This window comes from Chanos chanos, chromosome 16 (assembly GCF_902362185.1).
Source record: "Chanos chanos chromosome 16, fChaCha1.1, whole genome shotgun sequence".
Lineage (NCBI taxonomy): Eukaryota > Metazoa > Chordata > Actinopteri > Gonorynchiformes > Chanidae > Chanos > Chanos chanos.
Window position 1 is genome coordinate 10,974,085 of NC_044510.1, and position 23,972 is coordinate 10,998,056.

The following is a 23,972-nucleotide window of genomic DNA, read 5'->3' on the forward strand; positions in this document are numbered from 1 at the left end:
GGTGACCACCAATTTATTTACGCGTTTTTAAATATGAAGTCATGTTGTGTAATTTAGAGCGTTAATGTGCTCGGTAATTGGTTTGACGCACGGTTTCTACTCAAGTTACACTATCAGTGTGCCCTCAGTGTATATATTCACTTATTAGCACCACTTTAATTCTTAAATTAACCATTTTCACTGTCTTTACAACTGGATACCTGAAACGTTTTCCTCTCTCAAGGCAATAGCCTATACTGCACGAGGTTGCTTCCACCATGCGGACATTTTGAGATAATGCATTCTCTAAGGGCTCGAACCCACATAAAGCTGAATTTCATGTGTAAAAAAAGCATATTGACAACAATGTATTTTAAGTCAAATGTCCACACATTTTCTGTTCAAACGTGTGTCTGTGAATTCATGTGCATTACCTGTGAGTCTAATCTACAGGTTGATTACTCTCAGAGCACCTTCATAGTGCTGTTGGATACAAATGTCTTTTTTGTTGCATTGATAAACAACCCTTAAGCCGGTTCAAAGAATTTCTAGTGTGAGTCGTATGATGTATTGTCATGTAAAATTTCCGAAACTGAGTGTCTTAGTTCGGGAGACACCAAAGGCTTTACTTTCGAACAATTTTCTCACGTGATACGATGATAAAAATCTTTCAGAAACACTGGACTGTGATTAGTATAAAGAATGCTACAGCCGACGCTGAATATTTGCCCATACATACACACAAATATTCTCTTAACAATGCTTTATAGAGAACACTCATTCACTTTTTTATTTTAATCGACTTTAACGCTGAACACGACTTTCAAATCATACTCTGTTTTACCACCGAAATATATATCTTTTAAGTTTGTCCCGGTTTCTACGTTTTGATCTTGATCGAATTAATCGAATTCGTTCTTCGTTTCGGTCCTAGAGCAGGTCAGAAAGTTGCTTTGCAAAAGCTCCCTGAATTTTTTATCCTTCCTTACATACAGCACCTGAATTCGATTTTAAATACAATATGCGATTGAAATGTCTTCGGTTACATTGTCTGTACGTCTAATATTAATTAAATCTTGACGTTTTCTTTGACTGCTCATCGGAATAAGTGTTAAATTGTGCAGAGGCAACAATTTAGTAACATATGCACGTGACTATTTTACAAGTGTGATAGCAATGGAATACATGCTAACCATTTCAACCACCGTTATTTTGTAAATTATTATTTTGAACGCGAACAGTTTGTGACTTCCTTATAAGAACTTACTATAACATTTCTGAACGATTTGTTGAAACAAACAGAGCCCTTGCGAAGCAATCAAAACAACCAAACCAATCACCGTTATAGTGAGAAAAAACAAGGGGATTTTATTAGCATGATGAACGACAGGCGTATACTTCTGAGTTTGGATTTCAGCAAACATAAGTGGCACGTTAAAAATCACAGCTGGATATTGCAATTATTACGTTTTTTCACCTGTTACTTGTACATGGTCCCATTTGAAAAACACAACTTGTGTGTTGTGGTAGGCTATGTCTTTCTCTTCAATGTTGATTTGTGCACAGTTTAATTATCAGTTTATAATTGATCAGAAATCGTTTAACCGAAACTTTGTAGAAACGTTTCGAAGTGCCCAAACACGATGAAACTATTTAAACGGATTCAATCCGAAGCAAAAGTGATCGGATGATCGAATTCGTGTTAATTTACATTCCTAAATCCTGTCTATATATGACAAACTACAGAAGTGACGTCACTCGACGGTGACTCCCGTCGTCCATGATGTCAAGAGATCTATATAACCAATCATGCGGTCACAACGTTTCACGTCAGATCGTTTATACACTGTCTTTAATTTATCTGATGTCAATAGAAATGCTAAAATGGCTCTTTATACAGGAGTTCCAAGTGTTTCCCACATTGTAACATTTTTACCAAAGTAACCTTTTAGAGCATTAGGTTAAATGAGCTGTGAAGAGTAGCTTTGTTTTTGGAATGCTTTTCTCCTTTTGGACTCATTAGGCACTGAGAGTGATTTCAGTCTCCTTTACTTTCATCTGATATGGCCATCACATAATTAAAAAAGAAAAAACAAAAACACTACCCAAAGTTATACTCTCTTCTTCGGCTGAATTACAGGATTGCACTGAAATCCAGGACTGCAAGGAAGGGGTTACTCCAATATAACACAGGCGGATAGAAGATAAAAGCTATAGTGGATTAGACATACTCTTTCTTTAATTTAGTATGATCAAGGTACATTTCACAGAAAATTCCTTTTAAAATCATCTTGTTAAACTTAAACGTTTGGTGACTGCATGAAAACACATCAGTATCTTGAGTTGCTGATAAAAATCCACAAGGAATAACTTGTTTTAGAGAACATAAGTTAGTCTGAATTTGAGACTAGCAGAGATGAGAAGAGTTCATTCATTTCCACTTTTAAAGGGGTTAATAGCTTCTCATATAATCCCAGGGAGTCAGAAAGATAACATATGGCAAATCCATTCATTAGGGAAGCCACCTCATCCTAAATTAGTCCTAAATAAGCTCCACTACACAGGAGCCTTGAAACCCCTTCTGTTAACAGTTTGGATTGTAAATGAAACTTTAATGATTGTGGTTTGAGGTAGTCCCGTGCCCACAGTGAAGCTAGACGTAACCATAAAAAGCTTTATATAAACCGTATAAAGTTATTTATTTAACCACATAAAGTTATCTAATGGGCCACAAAACTCTTCCCCTTTCACTTTTTTGATTTCACATGTGCAATGACTTTTATTCTGCAATCTCTGAGTTGATTTCTTTTCGTGTTGACGTTCAGAGGAAGAAGAAGAAGAAGAAGAAGGAAAAAAAAAAAAAGTATTGTGGGAAGAAAGCTGCTGATTGCGACTTATTTCATGGAACGATTTTTGACATCTTTCAGTTGTAGCATTCAAAGTTGTCACCATTAGTCTCTCATATGATCCCAATCGCTCACTCAGACTGAATCCTCACAGCCACAACACGACGTAAGAGGGCTTTGATAACGTTTCAAAATAAAACTCAAACGGCTGAGGTTACGACAGGACAAACCAGTGTGGCATATTAATCCTTTGTGGCTGACCCACTGTAAATGTGTACAGTAGTTACAGAATATTGTCACGTTTTGGTAGCTTACTCTGTCTGTAGAAATACTGCTCCTCTTTCGGATGTACACAAACCATTTGTACTTGTGCTCTGATGTCACATACAACTGCAGTTAGTTAATCAAAAGATTCATCTTTACATTTAGAATGATTGCAATCTATATTGTCAAACAAGATTTTTAAGTGAGACGCTTAGATATGAGGTTACTTACCTGTTTGATAGCGGCTAAGCCCTCAAAAACTATCCAGCATGTTTTCCAGAACTTTTAACTGTCCAGAACTTTAAATAAATTTGGTGTGTTGCTGCCCCCTGCTGGTTCCTGTACTCATAAAGCCAATTATACTCTACATCAGAGGTGCCCATAATCCTGTCTTGGAGGGCCAAGGTCCTGCTGCTCTTCTTTGAAACTAACTACACATGGTCTGTCGTTTTTTCCAGCTAAAAATCAGCCTCTAATTAAGAGGTAAGAACGAAAAGCAGCAGAACTGGATTTGGGCACCTCTGCTCTACATGATGGTGTTAATGATGACCAGGTGTGGAGGGTTTTCTCTCTCTCTCTCTCTCTCTCTCTGAATCAAAACCCCTGTCACATTCAAGGCTAAGCTCTTCTTCCATGCATGTTCACGAAATCAGAAAGAACTTAATATCATTCACGTCACCTCCCCCCCCCAAAAAAAACTGCTTCTCGGTCATTTTGTTCCATGAAGAAGCAGAAGGAAAAGAATAAACTTTTTTTTTTAAACCAAAACAGATGCCTGTTTCAAGAAGGGAGAGACACAGACTAAATGAATGCGATAGCCTGATCATTTACGGCTACAGCTGGCACTGCTGATGTAAAAACAACCCCGCTCTCTCAGAGCCTTCGTGAATGAAACGTTTTGAACGAACTTCCGTTTCGGACCTTGACGTGGTCCAAGCCGCTGAAGCGGCCCCTAGATCAAAATCTCTCACTACTCCGATGTGAGAAATGAAAGATGAGGTGCACTAAAATTTAGCAAATCATAATCACAATCATATATAACAGCTTTCTAAATGATTGCAGAAATTCATTCTCTCTGAGGAAAAAGGAACTTCCCTTATTCATCACGGAGGGTTCACACGTGAATCACTTTTTCACCTAATGTAATACAAGACAAATGTGGAAAACCTTTTGTATGAAGGTAGCTGAGATATTTTAGTTAATGAAAGGCTGCTTTTGGTGTAAAAATAGAGGAGTCTTTTGAGACAAGTGAGGGATATAGACTTTGGACTCCCGCTTATCGATTAGAAGGCTTTTACCACCTTGTAAAAGTAAAATGTGTTTTTTCACAACGATAGCTTGGCAAAGAGTACCGACCCCCCCCCCCCCCACACACACACACACACACACGCGCACGCGCTGTTTTAACCGTTAAAAGACACTTCCACCTGTCAAAGACTTCAGTGTCTTCACAGAGGTCCTCAGGGGGACTTGTCTCCCAATTGTCTATTAACAAAGACAATGCTTAACAGGACTCTTAACCAGATCTGACAAAACAAATGACCTATTTCATCTCCACCTTGCATGGGGAGCATCTATGACGGATCCTTTATATCGATATACCAATTTTTTAATTCCTGATAACTTAAAAATGAGTCCTCAATGTATCTCTCATTATGGATTCAGAGACACTGATGACTGCATTTGGCTGTTCTATTTTCAGAATGACAATCAGAACAGGCACCGAGAGGAAAGGTTCCATTCCTAGTGTTCCAGAAACAGTTGGTTTCATAGACATTCTACATTAACGGTAGGATCTTACTCTACATACGCTGAGAGTTACCTCAGGTTTAATTTGATCTCTGTACCTGCTTTCATAAAAGACATGAACACAGTCGAAATATTCATTGACGTGGTGTAATAGTCTGACAAGTCAATGATGCTAAACTGATACAAGAGACTGAAAACGACTCAAAAAAAAGAATTTCACCAAATGAGGGACAAACATTGAGTTGATACAGAGCAAAAAAAACGTTTGATGTCAGAATAGATCTATTTTTTTTTTTTTTTGTGTCCTTACAGATCCAATGGATTGGTATACGTATTGTTATATTTAGACAGTTTGTTTTCACGTTGCAAAGAGAGCATATTTACATCACAACAGGATCAAAATACAACCAGCAACTTTTTTCCTCTCTGACAATACCCCCCCCGCCCCCCCAAACCACAGACACATGAATTTCAAGACTTTTTTTTTTTTTCTGAACATTGAAGAAAGAAATACAATAAAAAAAAAAGAAACAAAAAACAAAAAAAACGCAAAGACAAACGTCCATTCGGAAAACCAACAGTGTTGCGCTGGTCGTAAACGAATGCTCTTAGCGCTACTATCTTGTCTTACATGAGATGGGTAAAAAAAAAACAAAAACAAAAACAAAAAAAACCTGCTTTGTGACATTTTGCACGCGTGTGCAAAAGTCACAAAGCCGTCCACAGACACGACGCGGGCTGAGACGTCCGGGAAAGAAACTTTGCCGTTTCTTAAGCAAAGACGATTTCGAGACAACGGAGGCTCCCCCCAGAGCTTCGTGCGTGCGCTCGTCGCGCCTCCACGCGGGCCGACGGACGCCGGAGCCGCGTGTCCTTAAGGTAACTCGCCGCGTCACGTGCTGTCTTTCCTGTGCTGAGACATCTTGTCAAGTCAGAAGATGACCTGGGTGCATTTGTCCTGTACATCAAAAGGAGCAACCAAAGTTTCAGAGAGTCAAACTCATCCATGCATTTAATGAACAGAAGCCTTCGAAGTTGAAGCCAGACTCTGAAGTCATGAACTCAATAAACCAGTGTAGGCGAAACACCCCCCCCCCCCTCCAGAAAACTGCCATTTGATTTCTTATATCCAACGCACTTGGTCGTTAATATGACTACTGGGAACTCGTGGGGGCAGCAGAAAAATCTTTAGTTTAAATCTAAATCTTGCTTCAGTGTTCCCTCGTCTCACGCCATTAAAATGGGGAGAAGGAGAAAAAAAAAAAAAGCCTTATCCTGACCAATCCCGATCCAGATCCTGAGAGAGCAGTTGAACGTTTTGAGGCAAATTGTGTGCCAAACAAAAGATCATGATCTTCTATTGTGTGTGTGTTCATTTTTATTGTGAGCTCATGTTCATTAATATCCAGTAAAGACCTAATGCGTGTGTCCTGAGGGTACGACATTAATATACCCATTTCACTAAAAGAGAAGAAAAGCAAACCAGATCGTTCTCTTTGTGTGTGTGTGTGTGTGTGTGTGTGTGTTTTTTTTTTTCTCAGACTTGGCAGAAGAACAGGACTGGGGTCATACACCCTGGCGTAGCTGGATGCACTGTCGCCAGTGTTGCGGACAACTTTGTGACGGGGCGATCTGGGGGTTTCATTAAAAGACACGGGCGCAGCCTTTTAGGTGCTCCGTCACTGGACAACAGGGGTCAGGACTAGAGAAAAAAAAAACCCACTGTAAGAACTAATCCCAACTAAATTCGGACAAGCCTAATTCAGAACTCTTGCAGGCTAACCTTCCCCGGCCTTTCCTGTAGGTCATTTTCTACTAAACGCTAAACAGTACAAACGGTCTTAAAAGATTCTCATTTAACCGACAGATTCAACGATTAGCACAGACCATACACAAGACGAAGACCTGTAGTCTCCTTTGCACGAAACAAACGGGAAAGACCAGAGACAACTCCTAAGCTCGTTTAGATTGATTTGATTGGTCAGTGAGCAGGGTTACTGATGTTCACCTTTGACGCGAGGACGTCAGATGCCGAATTGAAAGCTTTTCAAAATCTGTCGAAACTTAAAATAAAACTTCTCTATTCACAATATATATGAGTATATACAATTTTCATACCTGGATGCCATTTGCTTTGATCGTGTAATGCAATTCATTATGAATTCAAGTTGTAATTATGACTCCATTCATAATTTTTATGCTATACATATATATATCTCTTAAAGTTAATCAAGTGGATTTATTAATGTTTCGGTTATTGTCAAGACATTAAATTTGTCAAAATAATGCACACACACAAATCTGTGTGTGGATACCCTATAGTTATGGACCGGGGTCATAAGTTGTGTGTGATGCAGGTTATTGCCTTTGCTGTAGATGCATTCACATGAACTGAAAGGCAAATGTCAAGTCAAATTTACAAAAGAATCCTTGTGCATGTCTACATACACATCTTCAGATCTGTCCTCCAATTTACACCAAATTCACTCATATATATATATATATAACTGTGGGGGGTGGGGCTGGTGGGCGGGAGCAGGGTGAAAACAAAGGCGCTCATTGGCTGAGAGTTGGGCCGGGGAGGTAAACAAACAGGAAGCAGTTGAAAGTGACAAGGGCTGTTAGCGAACCCCCACCCCCAACCACGGTTGCTTTAAGAACATACCCAAGAACTCTGCTCAGTGTGCCCTTCCCCTGCACTGCGCTTATACGGAAGCGTCCAGAGCCCATAGAAAAAGAAACAGAAATAGTTGGTGACGGGGTGGGGGGCCCCGGCCCCGGCCCCGGCCCTGGCCCCGGCCCTGGCCCCGGTGACAGTCGGCTAAGGCTGGGAACTGCCCTGGCTGTCCGGGTCCGTTCCAGAGGAGCTGGTGTCAGAGTCCGAGTCGCCGTCGTTGTCCTCGGGTGGGCATTTTTCCCGCAATCGCCTCTGGGTGGCGCCGAGACGCGCCAGCAGGCCCTGGTAGTCGAATCGGCCCCTCTTTTCCCCGAACGGATCCTAGACACAGACAAGCGACCATTGTTAATACAGCAACAAATAACTGACTGACATCCTGACTCAAAAGCAAGCTTATGCTTCCCCTATGCATATTAGGACTTCCCCCCTATTTTAATTGGTTGTACACGCCATCTCCTCCGACGCCTTCTCTCTTTTTTGTGTTGCAGTAATTTCAGTAAAAGTAACCGTTGTTCAACATTTATCAGCTCTAACTCCAACACGATCCGCTCAGCTTCAGTCGCCTTTGAAAATATTCGGCAAAACGGCGAACTGAGCGCTCGTTGTTCTGAGAGCTCCGTTTGTTTGTCCGCCAAACTTTAGAAACTAGTCCTTCTTTTGAACGCAAAACTTGTTTTACAGATATTGCTGTGCAAGGACTTAATTCTGACTTTTTATTTAACATTATTCCATCGTTTGTAATGCAGAAAGAAATCAACAAAGTGGCACAGAAATCCCGCCGCAAACCAGCGTTTTGGTGATGTAATTACAGAGCAACGCAGACACACCAACGCAGAAGTATAAATGCTCACAACAGCGTAGGCCACTCGCTTAGGCTTCGGCGTAGAGCCTACACGGAAGTCTAAAATCAGCCTTAAGGCTCTGAACTCCACACTGCTGTAGAGGTGGAGTAACACAGTAGGCTGTTCCCTCTCCTCCAGGACTGGAGCCTTGGAGAAAAAAAAAAAAAAAAAAAAAAAAAACACACCTCCAGCATGGCCCTCGTGGATGAACGAAAGTCAAAAGAAAAGCTCTCCTTACACCGAGCGAGAACGACCCAATGAAAAGCTCCTACAAGCAAAACGATGCAAGCACTAACCCAAATGTAAAATAGCAAAACAATTCCAAAAATCTCTTTGCGAAAGCAGATTTACAGTCTTCTGTTTGCTGGAAAAGAAGAAACTAGATATGTATCTGGCTGTAATCTAGTTGTTCCTGGGAGAGAGGATATTTTACATATGGGCAGAATTCAGACATAAGACAACGACCGTTTCAGTGCATTTCAGAAGTTGACAATGTTACTGAAGACCGGGGAAGAACTGAACTGAAGCGAATTCCTTAGGGAATTTACACCATGTGTTCCGACTGCCAACTACTCCATTCCTCATCCCATAATCTGTCGCAATATGCGATGGCCGAGCCAGCCAATCAGAGAGAGAGAATCTCTTCCCAAAGGAGAGCCTACCTTTAACAAGCTCTCCTACATCTAAATATAGACCTACCATTCTCTAACTAATATCTAAATAATGAATGATAAAACCTTTGTATAAAACAGAGCCACGGTGCGTGAAGAGTTTTGGCGATTTCTACATTCATGCTCCTCTTCCTTTGCCTCTTCAACATCCCTCAGTGTCTGAGTCTTAACACTTCTGCTATCTCCTTCCTAAGTCACGGCGATGCTCCCGGCGCGATTTAAAACATGCCAAGCACATTGGAGGCGTGGCACGTTTCCTTTGTATCACGTAACATGTATGAACCGTCTTTATTTCCATAGTGCTCCTGAGGGAGAGGCATGATGTGTTTTAATAGGCCAGGTCTCATGTCCTCTTCTTTTTGCCAGGTTTTGCGTTTGTTTCATTCCGCGAAGTTCAAGTCAAACTTCCGGCTCATCCTTTCGTTTACGTGAACTAACCTCAACTCGTTCTTGACTCCGCCCACTATGATCAAAACACGGCAATTAGCGCTAATGTACCTTAGCATTTAAGCCTCGAAAGTTCGCTACCGTGTCCCGCTGGTGTATTCCTCCAAAGACTGGCAAGAAAACTTAATATTTATTTTAAAAAAATGGCCATAAAAAGGCTATAAAAAAAGAAAAGCAAAAAAAGCAAAAGCACGTCACTGAGTGCTGAATAAAACAAAACAAAAAACACAAAACTGGTTATAGCACAAACAAGTCACTATGCTCAGTTTTTACCAAAAGTGTTTAGAAATGTTCAGTAGTTAATGGTCCTGATTCGTTCAAACACCGTTACAAAAGTTGCCCGTGTGTCATCAGAGACACGGCGCTAATGGCTGTGTCTGTTCAAATAACTACTGTATAACTAAACCCACTCCCGCTCTCCAGTTTATTGTGAATGCTGGGCTGAGTCATAGGTTAGTAAACAATCTTTCTCGTTGCGCTTACTGGCATGGAGACCGTGAGTAGTGACCTATGTGCGCAATGTCTCCATGAGACAGATCAAGATGGAAAGAGCTGAATACAATTCTGTATTGCGCTTGAAATGTTTTCTCTGTGAGAAATATTTGACTGTCACCGAGTTTACTCTGTGTCCTTACGGCAACGCTTCCCCAAATTTGGCGACGTTTCGAGTTTGGTTTGTAAACAATGCCACGTGCTTTGTGAACAGGCTGACATTATGAAACAATGGAATGTAACATTACAAGAATTTTGATGAACTAAAAATGCATAATGCGGAACCTCCTTGTTGACAGACAACACATGTTTTGTTTGTTTGGTGGTGGTGGTGGGGGGGGGGGGTGTGATTTGTGATAATGCCGTGTTGCTGAGTCTAACTTTAAAGACGGTGATTATTAATCAAGATCATTCTGCTTTGGTTCAGAGACTCGTCTATGTTTTTGGGTAATTCTCTAAAAAGGAATCAGTTATAATTCTCCTTATTTCACACGTTTAAATCATACGTTTGCGCCAGTAACCTTTCCTCGCATGAGGATGTTAATAGAAGGACACGTATGCAAAAAATTGCACACAAAAAAACCCCCCAGAAAACAAAAAACAGGGAGGGTATAAATTCAGTTACCTGCATGTTTTGTCCTTGAAGATGAAGTCGTTCTTTGCAGACTCCTTCATAGAAGTCATAGTATTCCAAAAATGATTTTTCCATAACGCTCCTGCGAGATGATAAAAACAAAACAAAACAAAAAAAACAAACAGAAAAAACATATGTTCAAGTCCGTTTAGTTGCCTGGCGACAGTAGCCATGTTAACAAACACAAGCCAGCACCACAGGGCACAGATGAACGTGGTGTGTAACAGTCAGCTACTCTGTTTGTGCTGTGCTCTCCTGCCATTTGCATACAGTGTGTGATTATAAAGTGAGACCAACCGCTTCCTTCTCTTCACAGCCTGAACTGAAGATACCATCTCTAATGTCTAGACCTAGTAACAGCTCAAAACCCATAAGTCATATTTTTTTTTTTTTTTACTAAAGCAAAATGCAGGTTAGACGCATTATCCGCCCACAGAGTTAAATGGTCATTATTTTGGAGTATGGGTCTTGCTTGACGGATTTTCAGGACATGAGTTGAAAAAAAACAAAACAAAACAAAAAAATCGTGTATGAGTAAATCAATGTAAAGATGATTCGAGGGCCCTTCCATTATGAGTGTGCAAAACTGAAGCCCTCGAGTCCGGGGGGGGGGGGCGGTGTCGATCTGACATTTGCGAGGCGAAACTGAGAGATCTGATGGCCAGACCAGAGCGTCTCTGTAACAAGACCAGTTATGGGCACGTTGCTGCTTCAAACGATTCACATCCAAATTCTTCAAAAGTGCACTTTGCTACGTAATATAACGCGCTTCTTAAAACTGATGTGACCAGGATGAACTCTGAACCTCTGAAATACCAGAGCCGACAGTACAGTAAACGCTTAAACATCATTTTAGGCTCACAGGATGTGAATATATATGCAAAAAAAAAACCAACTAAAAAAAAAAAAAAACACCTTACCACAGTGCCTCCGGACAGGGGACCTTGCCCTCCAACATGTCACACACGGCCACCCGCATGGTTTCATGACGAATGCACTCGTTGTAGTTTTTGCTGTCCCCCGGGTGTCTCTCCTAGCAAACAAACAACCAGGTGCTTAAAAGGTCAAGTATGAGAGAAACGCTGCAGCTTCAGTGGAAGGGGGTCACATACTTGAAACAGTGAGTCAGCATTAGCGTAAAAAGGACTGTCATACTTTGACTCCAGTGATAGAGTTTCCAACAGTGACTCAACCAATGTTTTTTTTTGTTTTTTTTTTTAATTAGGCTGGTAATTCCCCTGAAGTAACCAACAGGCTTCCTGGGAATAGTTGTTATCTCAGTTTACGCAGAGTGGTAACGTACTTGCTCAAAGCCTGGTTCGTTGTGATAGGGGTTTTCCGTCATTAGGGACTGGATGGAAATCAGGACAGAGGAGATGCTTTGAGCTGGGCTCCATGCTGGTCCGGTCCAGGTGCTAACGCAAAAATCAACGGGGGAGAGAGAGAGAAAGAGAGAGAAGAGGGTCCATTTTCATTTATTTGTTTAACAGACCCTTTCACCCAAAGCAATTTCCAATGCAAGGCACAACACAAACCAAACACATGGCAAAACCAAACGTTAAGGAGCTGTTTGTCGCATCGCCGTCACAGCTAAGTTCAGTGTTAGGCCAGATACAAATGCAAGAATACAGACGGTAAGCTGACTTGAAATGTTGGTTTGTGAGTCAACAGGTCCCGTGGAAGAAAACTGGCTCCCCGCACACAAAGTACCTTTTAAAAACGGTCTTCGGTCACTCAGACCACTTCAGTAAAAACGCTTTGGCTTCTCTAGAATATGTTCTCTCCCATTCAACCTCAAGCAGTTTTAGAAATAGAATATAGCCCTGGCACTAAGCTTGTGGTTTGAACAAAGCCTTGCAGAGGTGTGATTTTGGCAGTCGGCCTTTACAGTAATACTACAGCTAAAAACAACGCAGTGAATATTCTCACTGTTGGATTTTTACTCTTTCTTGACTTCACCTCATTGTTTTTCATCCAAATTTAGAATATTCTGGAGCACGCAAGTCCTCTTGCACAACAGACGCTAAAATCCAGGTTATTAAGGCGAGATCACGCTCTCTCTAAAAGGACCGATGCCAGAGAATGCTTTTCTTTTTTTCTTTTTTTTTTTCCATAATTGCAATGAGTTGTGATGTATCCTAACACGATAATACGTGTTGGAATGAGAGGCTTATTTTTTAATCCACAACTATATTTTCGTCCGGGTGGCAATGACAGCTATGAGGAGTAAGAGGAAAACAAACCCTTGTTGACACATTCATCCATGAGACCATGGGAAATTACATTAGCTAAGTACACGGCCTCAAATCTGACCACTAAGTTCATTGATTTAATTCGGTCGTTTATCAATGTTCAGGTCTGTAAGCTTTTTACTGATAAAATTCAGATATTTTAACTTTGGCGCAAACTGCTGCCATCCGTGAATCAGGGGTAAAATTCAGGGGTAACGGGTGATGTTGCCAACTTTACTGGCAAAGTAGTCAGGCGGTCAATTGAAATGTTGCTGTTTTATAAAGACAAAGGAAAGAGGCATTTTATAAATCTGATCACTCTAGAACTACTTGCTTATGAGCTGAAATCATGTTTTAGCCGTGTGTGTGTGTGTGTGTGTGTGTGTGTGTGTGTAATCATGGCATACCACAGGTAAGGCTTAAACCTCCCGTGAATAGCGCTGGGCATATGATCAAAAAAGAAGGGAAAAAAACAAAAAAACATAAACAGACCTACCACCACGATATAACATAATGTTTTGTAATCACTGCTTTTCCTCTGAGCCAGTATAGGAACTGACTGATGTGGGGGGGGGGGGGATTGGGAAATGGGAAAATTATGTCCATGAGTGGGAGTAAATCACAGAGACCGCTAATCATTTCCTTGCCTTCATTTTCGGTATGTTCCACACAAGCCATAAGGCACTTGAGACCATGGGGTATTAGGAATATGTGTTTCTGGAGGGAACTGGCGTTAAACCTCTCGGCTGAGCGCCCCAGGAAACCCATCCCAGAACCTCTGAGCCTTTTCTAAAAACAAGTCCGCGCGCTGACATAGTTGAAAACGTATTTTCCCCCTGTATCGTTAGGTAACGACTTCTACCGGAAACAACCCAAAGACAACACTTACCCAAGAATGCTAAGGCACACTTTGCCGTTGCGGTAGAAGTTGGGGTTGAAGCGAACCGTGTTGTGTCCGGTGGTGATGAGCTTGACGCGCGGTGGGTGGATGGGATAGTCCGGAGGGCAGCGGAACAGGAATAAGAAGAAGCCGCCCTCGTAAGGCGTGTCGAAGGGCCCTGTGATGAGGGCGTGGATCTGAAGAGGAGGACGAAGAGGAGGGGGGTGGGGGGGGGGGGGGGAGATGTATCAGGACCGAAAAATATCCCCGCCCTTCAAAAATGTTCTCAGAATGACCCCCGTGGGTTAAAACAGTCTGTTCTCATCATAATTGTTTTTTAAAGCTACATGCAATATGAATTCTGATGCTTTAACGTTGTCATAACAATCCTTCCCATCAGGGAACAACTGACACTAAGCAGATTCTTGTAATGTGGACCTTTTTTTTATTTTGTTTGACTTAACTGTTTCATCCTTTAGGCTTATGTAAAACAAAACTGATAAAAATCGTTAGCTGTCACAACACCGATGCAAATGACTTTGTCGTCTCTCTTGTGTGCTCTTTCCTCTATTCTGTATTTTCTGATTTTTGTTTCCATTGTATCCTTCATCCGCTGCGTTTCCATTGTATCCTTCATCTCCCCCCACCCCCCCCCCCCCCCCCCCCCCCCCCCCAAAAAAATTGGTTCCGTAATTGTAATCCCACACATAGAGTGGTTTCCCTTGATGACCTAAACTTCCATAAATAGCTGGAATGTAACCATGCAACAGTGCTAGCATTACGAGAAGTAAATTGGAATGTGTCAAGTGGCACAATTTGTCCAATCTGGGGCACTATTCAAGAAAAAAATGCTTTGTCATTTAGCCTGTTTTTGTCCTGTCAGCATGTTTTCTCCCCAGTCTGTCTTGGGAGGCGCTTCGGCGGCTCTTTTGGGACCAGGCTATTCCTGTTTCGGTGACTCCCTAGTGATTTCTGAACACAGTGTCTATTCTGTATAAACTCAACTGTTCCTTTAGCTTCGGGGACGGTCGGCGAAGCTGCTCGCTCTAACGCTGCGTTCAAACAATTTTCCCGCAAAATATCAATCAGTCCTGAGAGAGCCAACCTCATCCCTCTCTCTTCCTCCACCTCTCCCTGAAGGCTGACGTAAGTATTTCCACTGTAACCGTCTCAAACGGTTATGTGTGGCTAAGCTTGCCTTTACAAAAAAAAAAAAAAACTCTCAGTTGTTCTACACTTCTGCTGTAATTACAAATTAGACCGGTTGACAAGGTTTTCCGTTTTTAGTCAACATGTTAGCTTGTCATGTGTTGTCAGTGATACACAGATACAGTGTTTTATTTGAGTGAATATCTATCATTCATTCATTCATTCATTCGTTCAATCTCTTTTCAATACTTTTCAGATAACAGAAACGTTCGTCTAATCTATGGCCTCACTTTGTTTAACTTGTACTGTACTACCCCAATAAACTTGACACTCTTCTGTTTGTGTATCACTGACTTACCAATACTAAATATTAAATATTAAATCGTTTCCTTGGATACTGAAGACAGTGACACCAATTTAGTCGCAAAATCTATATTACCTTAATATACATAGAACCTATTAACATACTGTTTATTCTTTATTAAGGAGGATAATGAATTTGGGACATTTGGAACATTTCTAGGCCTATCTTCTAGAGCAAAACCATTACGAAGATTGTTTAAAATAACTATAACTGCTCTCTGACGAATCATTTAAATACATTTTTTTTATTATAAAACCTGATTGAGTCATTTTAAGTGACACTCCCTAGCAGCTACTTAAATTGTAATTTAACTGTCACTCTCAAAATCATTGTTTAATCATTTTATAGTTATTCTGAATACATGCTTAAAAACTTGTCAGAGTCCATTCTGTTTATATGCTCTAATATGAAAGCTGGTTAGAGACCATTTCATGACCGCATATTAACCTCCCTAAATCACAGTACTGAGAAAAACATTCACCTACAGTTAGAAAGCTTTAGAGTGAAATAATCCAAAGACCTAAGCTATGTACATTTTGTCCTTCACTAATCAAACAAAAAAAATACATATATTTTGAGACAGACAAGTCAACTGATCAGTTAGATTGACTTTTGTAGCCAAAAAAACCCCCCAAAACAAAACACTTTAAGAAGACCTGTCTGGGAGGTGTTTCCCTATTTAGTGTTTCCCTGCGCTTGCTAGTTCATTACATGAAGTAGTCTTAACTTATTGTAAGTAAACTCTGACAATGTATAATGTGAAATGCACACAGTATGAAACTGACTGAAGCTGGATTTACAGAAAACATGTTGCTGTCAGTGAGTCATTAGTGTCTTTATGTGGGTTTACCTTAGTCATATCATGAGGGTCGGGAACCACAAACATACCGGGAGGCGGCTCCTTATAGATAGACATTATGTCCCTATAGGGCAAAAAGGGAAAGAGGTTGATGATTGTTAAACACCAAAATTCTAACGTGTCGCAAAGCTAACAACAGGCAAATTCGCTAACAATATATCAAGAAAGCATTTCTCATCAACCACACAGAAGGGATCCTCTTAGAGCTTGGTTTTATGACATTATGCTAAGGTCTTTCACAGTCTACGTAACATGCAAAATGGGTTTAGGTGATACAAATACTGATAATGTCGCACGCTGTCTCACTGAGACAGCAGCACTGACACTCCGTCGTCTCGGTGTCTCACTATAAACCAGGGCGGCAAACTGACAAAACTTTCACCTTCCCTTTTCAGTCATTGATATTTCATCAGGGTTATGACAACATAAAACTAGGGAAATTTTCGGTGGGACGTCATACGAGAATAAATTCTCAAAACTCACGAACTGCTTGGGTAAGGAGATGGAAACTAGCCAATCTACATGCTAGGGGCATTAGAGGGTGAAAATTCCAGCTAACTCACGGCTTTCTTGGGTTTTACTAATGCTGATATTCACCTGGCTTCGGTGGGAAACTCAGATGTGACTTTACGTGTGTCCATTAGTTAAGAGATTGATCTCGTTTGATAGCATCATCACCCACATCTACGCGACGTGAATGTAGACAAACCTTGTGCGCCACATTTTGTTTTCCAAAGGAACTAGTTACGTCATTCGCCCCTCTTCTAAATAATTCACTGTCTTCAAAGAGAAAGAAAAACTATACCAGGAACTAAAGCTAACTCAGCCTTGGATCGCAAATCCCCACGCAAACTTGAACCACGGCAACCCGTTCCATATGTTTCAAGTATATTTAGCATGGCAGCTATCGGACTAGCTGCGATTCTCAAGTAAGTTATTCCTCACTATCGATGTCGCAACAACTACGTACATATTGCGTGTTATCTAAGTTACATTAGCAAAACAGAGCGTCAAACAAGTTACCTTTTTATTCGGAGAATACATTGCTGTGACGGCTTTTCGTTGTCCCAGTCAGTACTTAATGTGGGGTCCCAAGATGTGGCATGTATCTGGGACAGAAGGCCCGCTCCGGCCAGGTTCGGAGCTCCAGTGGTAACCCCCAAACTGATGCTGGGCGGCAAAGAGGGAGCCCCGGTCGCAGGTGCCGAAATGGAGGAGTTCACCGCTGTGCCAAGAACTCCAAACCCGCTTTCTACGGTTGAAGTGATAGTGTCAGCAATGCTAGGAACCATTACGGCTAGGCCGGTCTCTGCGGCCGCTGCGGGAGACGGTGAGGCCGGGTTAGCACCGCTTGTCGAGTGCCCCGGCAAAGAATTCCCTAAAGTCGATAACAACTGACCTCCATTTCCCTGACTTGTCCCGACGATGGACCCAATGGCACCGTTGGATTCTTCCCCAACGCTGTCCGCCATTGTCGTTTGGATTGGAAGTGTTGTTATTGAGTTGTCAGCGCAATTGTAGTTTCTTTTCGAGTTCGTCTTCACTCGATGAGCATACAGGAAAGGGAGGCGAAGAAAAACGAGGAAAAATATTCTCTACGGCATATTATCAAACCATCTCGGTCTCTTCCTCGCCCTGTAAAAACAGATAAGCTCGTTACAAGATAACTTTTAAATTAGAAATCACTAACCTGTTTAGTACGTTAATTCAGCAAAACAGGACCGAAAAGTAAACCACGGAGCTACAAACACACCTTTAATTCCTCTTTTACTTCTATGTTCTTCATTGCCGTTAGTGGACCATCATTAGTTGCATTACCGCCACCAACTGGACTGGAGTCTCAAGCATCTTTTACTTCTTCGTGTGAGCAGCGCTGTGTAGGTTTAGCATATTTATACGAAACCTTCCGGTGATTTCCTTTCTCTTTTTTGATGCAAAAAGGACGCTCTACTGCCTCCTCTAGGCAAACGTCCACTGTATATGTAATGTAACACGTGCAGTTCGTCTCTTGGCTGCAAAGTTAAACTTACTTGTTCGACACTGTAGCACGATGGAGTGGTTAGACTTTCTTTCTTATATAACTGTCGCTTCCATGTTATGGGACACTCCAAAAACATTTCTCAGCTGGCTAGATACTTGAACCCAATGTTATAATGTCATGACTCTCAACTACTCAGGAACTTTCCCACTGAACAAAACTGATTTTTATTCTGAGAACTGAGAAATCCTGCTTCACGAAATATCTGCTCCGGAAAGAAATATTGGAGTTACCCTAACACTGACTGTGCAATCAGAAAGACATTTTAGTTTTCACTTTTATATCACCATTTGCACTGGTTAATATCACATCCACCACATCAATCCAGAAAATCAACCACATAAGTGATGTTAGTTATGGGCTGTTATTGGAGAATATACTCATCTCACACACCAACCTCATACACTCACATGATGCTCTGTGTTTTGATACATTTTGTTAAGTTTGCATATATAAAAAGACGACATGCTGTAAAAATGGTCTATCAGAGGGTTTCCAGCATAAACATGGACAAGGAATGGGGGTTTATTCCTGCAAATTTTCAACATGTATTTGGCATTTAAATTTGGTCACTGGAAACGTTTATTTGAATGTTGCCACTTGTTCTCAGTCACATTACTGCATGTTTTCTTTCCTCTTGTATGATGCAGAAAAGTTGAAGATTTAAGTGAAAAAAACCTTTTGCTTATGATGAGGATTGGACTGCAGCAGGTCTCCAATTGATAGAGGGGTACCTGGAGTTTGACATCCGCCAAAAATTGTTTACAGCTTACAGTTGTTTACACAAAGATGGCCAAAAGACAATTTATCAAGAGCGGTGTCGTTTTGGGTGGATCATGTACCACACAGAATAAAGTAGAGTGACTCAGACACTTTACCGTTATTATGCTAAAGGATCAATACTGATTTGGGGATTTTTCATGTTTTCAGTGTTTGCTGACTGAATCTTCAATCAGCTAACAGTAGGAAAAATAAGATTTTTTTTTTTTTGGTATCTTATACCTTCACTCTGACAAGGGCTTGTTTCAAGATGCCCTATGTATGAACAATCTGAGAACTACAGTTTTTTTTTTTTAATAGAGAACCAAACAAATCTAACTGCTTCTTCTCTGGGAACACAGGTCATGCCTGTGTTTACATCCTAGTGGCTCAAAAAAGTGGAATTAAACATGCTTCTCTATCAGTTACATTAAAAGGCAACTGGACAAATTGGCTCATACCCTGGGTCAGTCAAAATGAAGTCTATCCTTTGGCAACAGAGGGTAAAAAAAAAAAATCAGCAAGCAGTCACAAACTATACCCACATTTGACTGCAGCTAGCTATTTAATGGTGTCTAAGCCTTTTATGTTAACCTTAAACCTGCTTTGACGTCTGGTTTGAATGAATCCTTACTGACCTAAAAAAAAAAACAAAAACAAACAAACTGTAATACCCTGTCCAATCAAAGCAGAGCAGTCCGTTCTGTGTGGACACAGACAGGCGCCCCATATCAGTAAACCTGCCTAGAAATGACCAATATTTCAAAATCCTTGTCTTTAACTGCAAAAGGCCTCACAAAGTTTGTGATGGTTAATCCCTGACTTCAGAAACATCTTCCTCTACAACAGGAAGACTAAAAAAAACAACAACAACCAAACAAAAAAAGGCACAGTATTAAAGTTATCCCAACCATTTATTCAGACAGACTGTCTAAACCGAAGTGAGATTTTACATAAAACTTCTGAAAAACATTTACATAGTGGAACATAAAAAGGTAGGATTTGTATTCGTTTTTGATGGAATGCCGTTGCCACGGTCTTGTGAGCTGCGCGACGGAGATACAGTCGCTGGGCAGAGGGAGCTCTTGAACTGGGGGCAGAAAAAAAAAAAAAAAGAAAGAAAAAAAAAAGAAAAAAAAAAAAGGGTGGAGGGGCAAGGTGTCCAGGTTACATGGCAAACAGGATAAGGAAAGCCACCATCAGACAGAAGAGCCCCATAGCCTCAGATAAGGCAAAGCCCAGGATAGCGTAGGAGAAGAGCTGCTGCTTCAGGGAGGGGTTCCTGAGAGAGAGAGAGAGAGAGAGAACATTTGACTGTTTGACAGTAATGACTCTGTCAATACACGGCGACTAAGGTGCTTTCATTTGCAGTTGTACGTCTGATGATCAATCGTAGATATAAATACACATTTTTTTAAACCGATAAAGATGCCCGTCATAAGATTGTCGCAGATTTTTTTTTTTTTCTGCCGGATCGCGCGTACCTGGCATAGCCAATGATGAGGCTGCCGAAGACGGTTCCGATTCCGGCTCCTGATCCGGCCACTCCCACTGTGGCGGCACCGGCACCGATGAACTTGGCTGCGGTGTCGATGTCTCTGGACACAGCGCTGGTCTGGAAGGCCCGTGCTACGGTCAGTGCGGAGGCTTCGCTAACGGGCAAAAGGGCCTGGAGTGGTAGAAGGTACAAGATTCAGTGACATTTACGGATAAATTCATAACGATTCCTAACTGCTCTACCAAACAAACCATGAACACCGCATACAGATTTTAGAGTATTGATCTATGCATCATATTTTAGGATACAAATCTGATGCACCAATACTGCCTTCCGAGTGCATGGCACCAAGTTGCTATTCAGAGAAAACTAAAACACTTATGGTACATGCTACATATATATCTGTTCTGTGCCTCTGAGAAGATTTTTGAACAGCTGAAGTTTAGACATTTCTGACAGCACAAGGAGTGTTTAAGAAGGTGGATTCACCTGTTCAGGTCTGGCTTCAGGCCGGTTGAAGATGGACGCGGACACAGGCCGGGCCAGGACTCTGGATCCTCCACGTAGCTGTGACATTTTAAGACAAAGACATTACCTTAGACAAGACAAAACCTTAGAACCAGATAATCTAACTTGTATTTTCACTCCTGGATATGAACAACGTGTGGTGATCATTACAGTATTATTACAGCTACATTGGGATGTAACATCATATTATCAGATAATAGGCAAAAAAAGGTAGACAAATCATTCAAGGCAATTGCCACCACACACACTATAAACATGGGACAACAGAGATTCCTCAGAACCCCCCCCCCCCCCCAACAAACAAACAAAACAAAAACAGAGACCTAACTGCAAGTGTCATGCATAACTTTTTAACTGAAAGAGCCGAGGCCCAGTTTTGAACATTAATAATTGTAATATTGGTGCCTGTCAAGTGTATGGAGCATACATACCACAGCAGGAGAGGTGACAAACTTAGCACAGGCATACATGTCTGAAGCCTGGGGAAGAGGAGAAAGAGGTTGAACAGGTTACATAAAAGCCAGCATGCTGATAAATACTGTATCCATGAGTTAGGGGAGGGCGGGGGCAGCTTTGATATTGGCTGGATAAAACTGGGGTGAGAGGGCAACTGAACACACAAAACAAGGATAAACTTTGGGGAGCACAGGTGAGGTGTCCGCAACATTATATCATCAATAAAATTAAACGCAATACAGAAGGGAGGTTTCCATTGATATCCATGAATAACCTTGAGGGTTTCAGTCAAAGCCAATACCAAGGCGCTACATGCTACACAGTGGCGAAATGGGTGACACTGTGTTGGTCAATCAATGTCAGCTACCATTTTCGGGGTCCAAAACCTGATTTCAATGAAAGAGGTCATCTCATTGGTTTTAGGCATCCAGTAACTCACCCTCTGAAGTGCAATGCTAAGTATTATCCCAAGAGACAAACAGTATGCTACCACTCAAATGACCCTTATTTTAAGTTTAGACAAAGGAGTCGTCCACACGTAATTTGCGATTATAATAGTTCCACCAATAAATTAGAGTGTAGACATAGGTCCAGGAACTGTGGCTGCTTCACATGAAAAAGGAATGGTCAACAAAACACACGTGCATATCAACATCGACAAAATAAACAGCCACTTACTGATTTCAGTAAAATCACGCGCATCTGACTGAAATTATTTTAAGAGTTGATGACTGCTCTAACTTAACAACAAAGTCTAGTCTATAGGAACTTAACAAGACGGTGACTGGTGACAGGAACTGGGCATTCCGTCGGGTCTGCAAGACGGTAGAGGAACTCGCCCCGTTAGGTGTTTTTCAGAAGGTCTTCAGAACTAAGCGAGAGAGTCGTGAACTGCGTTTCCAATGTGTCCGAGGCATAAAAAAACTCTTTCAGGAAACAAGCAACTAGGGTTACTAATGTCCTAGTGCGCACGGTAACGTACCGTTATAAAAACTTTGGGACGAGTGTTTCTCCTCTGTCACGTCGCCATTTGCACAACCTTTTAAACAGGTGACAAGTACACCACGAAACCTTGCTAAGACCAAAACGACAAAGAGGTGAAGTTCTGCATATTGCAAATTACGAATGGAAGCTGAAAAGGAATAACGTATAAACCAAAGCAGTGCAATGAAATAACATTAAAACCGTTGCATATCTACGGCACCAATGAAACACCTCCGGGACCGCTAGTGAAGGTCATCTATACGTTGATATTTGCCCTAGAGCGACATACAACCAGATGTTGAAAAATAAAATCTTCTATTCAATATAGCGATATAAAGGGATACAATTAGTTGTTGCTGCATGTCCTTGACAATGCACATATTCACTTGTCTGCAACTGGCTGCTGGAGCGTCCGTGTTCGCTAGGCCCTGACTTAAACCCATGTCAGACATTTTGCAAAGTGTCAAACCGGGCAGTCGCAGGCTGTCTCCTAAATCAAGAGTTTAATTCGGTCCAGCATGCTACATCTATTCATAAACTGTGCATGTCCCATTCATTTGTGACAAAGGGTTAAGTGAATGTCCTAGGACATTGACGGAGCCTCAATAATTCATTCATTTAAAAGTGCCTTTGGTAGCTAGTTAGCTTGTCGGCCACTGAATGGCCGCTGAGAGTGCACGAAGCGCGATAGCTGACATTCCAGTCTTCGGCTTTCCTGGAGATTAGCAATGTTCATCTATGTCAGGATGAAGACGCAAGCTTTAGTCATAATAATACATAGAACCACAACGAATGAGTATGAGCCAGACTCACCTTCTAATTAAACACACAGGCCCAGCGAATATTGTACAGGGTGCAACGGCAGTCAGTGAGTACACCGTGTAAAACTGTCACCTTGTCATTTATAAGTTTAGAAATTACGTCCTAAATCACGATTGGCTGGACTGGCAAGATCTCGTGTTTTTATTGGCTTCTCACAATGTCAAAAAAATAACTGAGCCCATGAGAAACGGTTTGAAAAAAGTTTATAGATTTTGATTGGATTAAGAGGTTATCAGAGGCGGGATTTTCTAAAATCCAAATTTCTACTGGATAATATTACCGGGAATCTTCGGATGAACCGTGCAAACTGTTTCCAGTGTCCCCTTACCCCATTGGAGGTTGTGATGGAAGTCCCTCCTATTCTCCATAGATTTTGGAAATAAGGCAAAGGCTGTACTAGACTAAAAGTAATTTTCGATAAGAAGGCCACATAGTTAAATATTCAGAGGAAGCACCTGCACAACGATAGTTGCTTAACTGTCTGAGAGAGTTGTCAATGCTTAAACTACGGCTTTGTCGCTGTTTGCTCTAGTTTCACCTTCAAGGCGCGCTAGTGGTAGATTCAGTAAGATCAAGCTTGCAACAGAAGTACGCATATAGTTCGCTCTAATTCTATTTTTTCCGCTCTAATTCTATGCTGCTAGCAAGCTTTTTGTCCCACTCGCCCCCGTTTTGTGTCAGTTCGGCTGCGATTGGTCAGTCACTATTTAATCAGAAAAAAAAGTTTGCCTCGTGTCATAAATCACGAATCTAGGTACCCGTATAGATATGAGTTCTTATTATTATCAACAGCAGTTGTTTTG

At 41.4% G+C, this 23,972-nt stretch overlaps 2 protein-coding genes across 3 annotated transcripts; both read right to left on the reverse strand.

Annotated features, from left to right (window-relative positions):
* Positions 1–7,636: 7,636 nt before the first annotated feature.
* ube2z (ubiquitin-conjugating enzyme E2Z) lies at positions 7,637–17,732 on the reverse strand. Of its 2 annotated transcripts, XM_030793779.1 has the most exons (8): positions 17,484–17,732; positions 17,108–17,336; positions 16,076–16,148; positions 13,722–13,909; positions 11,905–12,016; positions 11,522–11,634; positions 10,593–10,683; positions 7,637–7,836 (listed from the first exon to the last, which is right to left on the reverse strand). In XM_030793779.1, the coding sequence occupies exons 1-8, from the start codon at positions 17,554–17,556 to the stop codon at positions 7,660–7,662; spliced, it is 1,056 nt and encodes a 351-aa protein (XP_030649639.1). In that variant the 5' UTR covers positions 17,557–17,732; the 3' UTR covers positions 7,637–7,659. The 2 variants fall into 2 exon arrangements, with proteins under 2 accessions (XP_030649639.1, XP_030649638.1); XM_030793778.1 differs by having other exon boundaries at positions 17,108–17,732.
* Positions 17,733–19,776: 2,044 nt separating this feature from the next.
* On the reverse strand, positions 19,777–23,240 carry atp5mc1 (ATP synthase membrane subunit c locus 1). Its single transcript, XM_030793381.1, has 5 exons — positions 23,161–23,240; positions 21,339–21,386; positions 20,869–20,946; positions 20,366–20,550; positions 19,777–20,163 (listed from the first exon to the last, which is right to left on the reverse strand). The coding sequence occupies exons 2-5, from the start codon at positions 21,375–21,377 to the stop codon at positions 20,049–20,051; spliced, it is 417 nt and encodes a 138-aa protein (XP_030649241.1). The 5' UTR covers positions 21,378–21,386; positions 23,161–23,240; the 3' UTR covers positions 19,777–20,048.
* Positions 23,241–23,972: the final 732 nt, after the last annotated feature.

Excerpts from the sequence above, each read along its gene's own strand:
- ube2z (XM_030793778.1), bottom strand. The coding sequence starts at position 17,556 with ATGGCGGACAGCGTTGGGGAAGAATCCAACGGTGCCATTGGGTCCATC. Across the intron at positions 13,910-16,075 it reads ACCCTCATGATATGACTAAG|ATCCACGCCCTCATCACAGG; the intron begins GTAAACCCACAT and ends CCTCCTCTTCAG. Across the intron at positions 12,017-13,721 it reads GTGTGCCTTAGCATTCTTGG|CACCTGGACCGGACCAGCAT; the intron begins GTAAGTGTTGTC and ends TTTTTGCGTTAG.
- atp5mc1 (XM_030793381.1), bottom strand. The coding sequence starts at position 21,377 with ATGTATGCCTGTGCTAAGTTTGTCACCTCTCCTGCTGTG. Across the intron at positions 20,551-20,868 it reads CTGAAGCCAGACCTGAACAG|GCCCTTTTGCCCGTTAGCGA; the intron begins GTGAATCCACCT and ends CTACCACTCCAG. Across the intron at positions 20,164-20,365 it reads CTCATCATTGGCTATGCCAG|GAACCCCTCCCTGAAGCAGC; the intron begins GTACGCGCGATC and ends TCTCTCTCTCAG.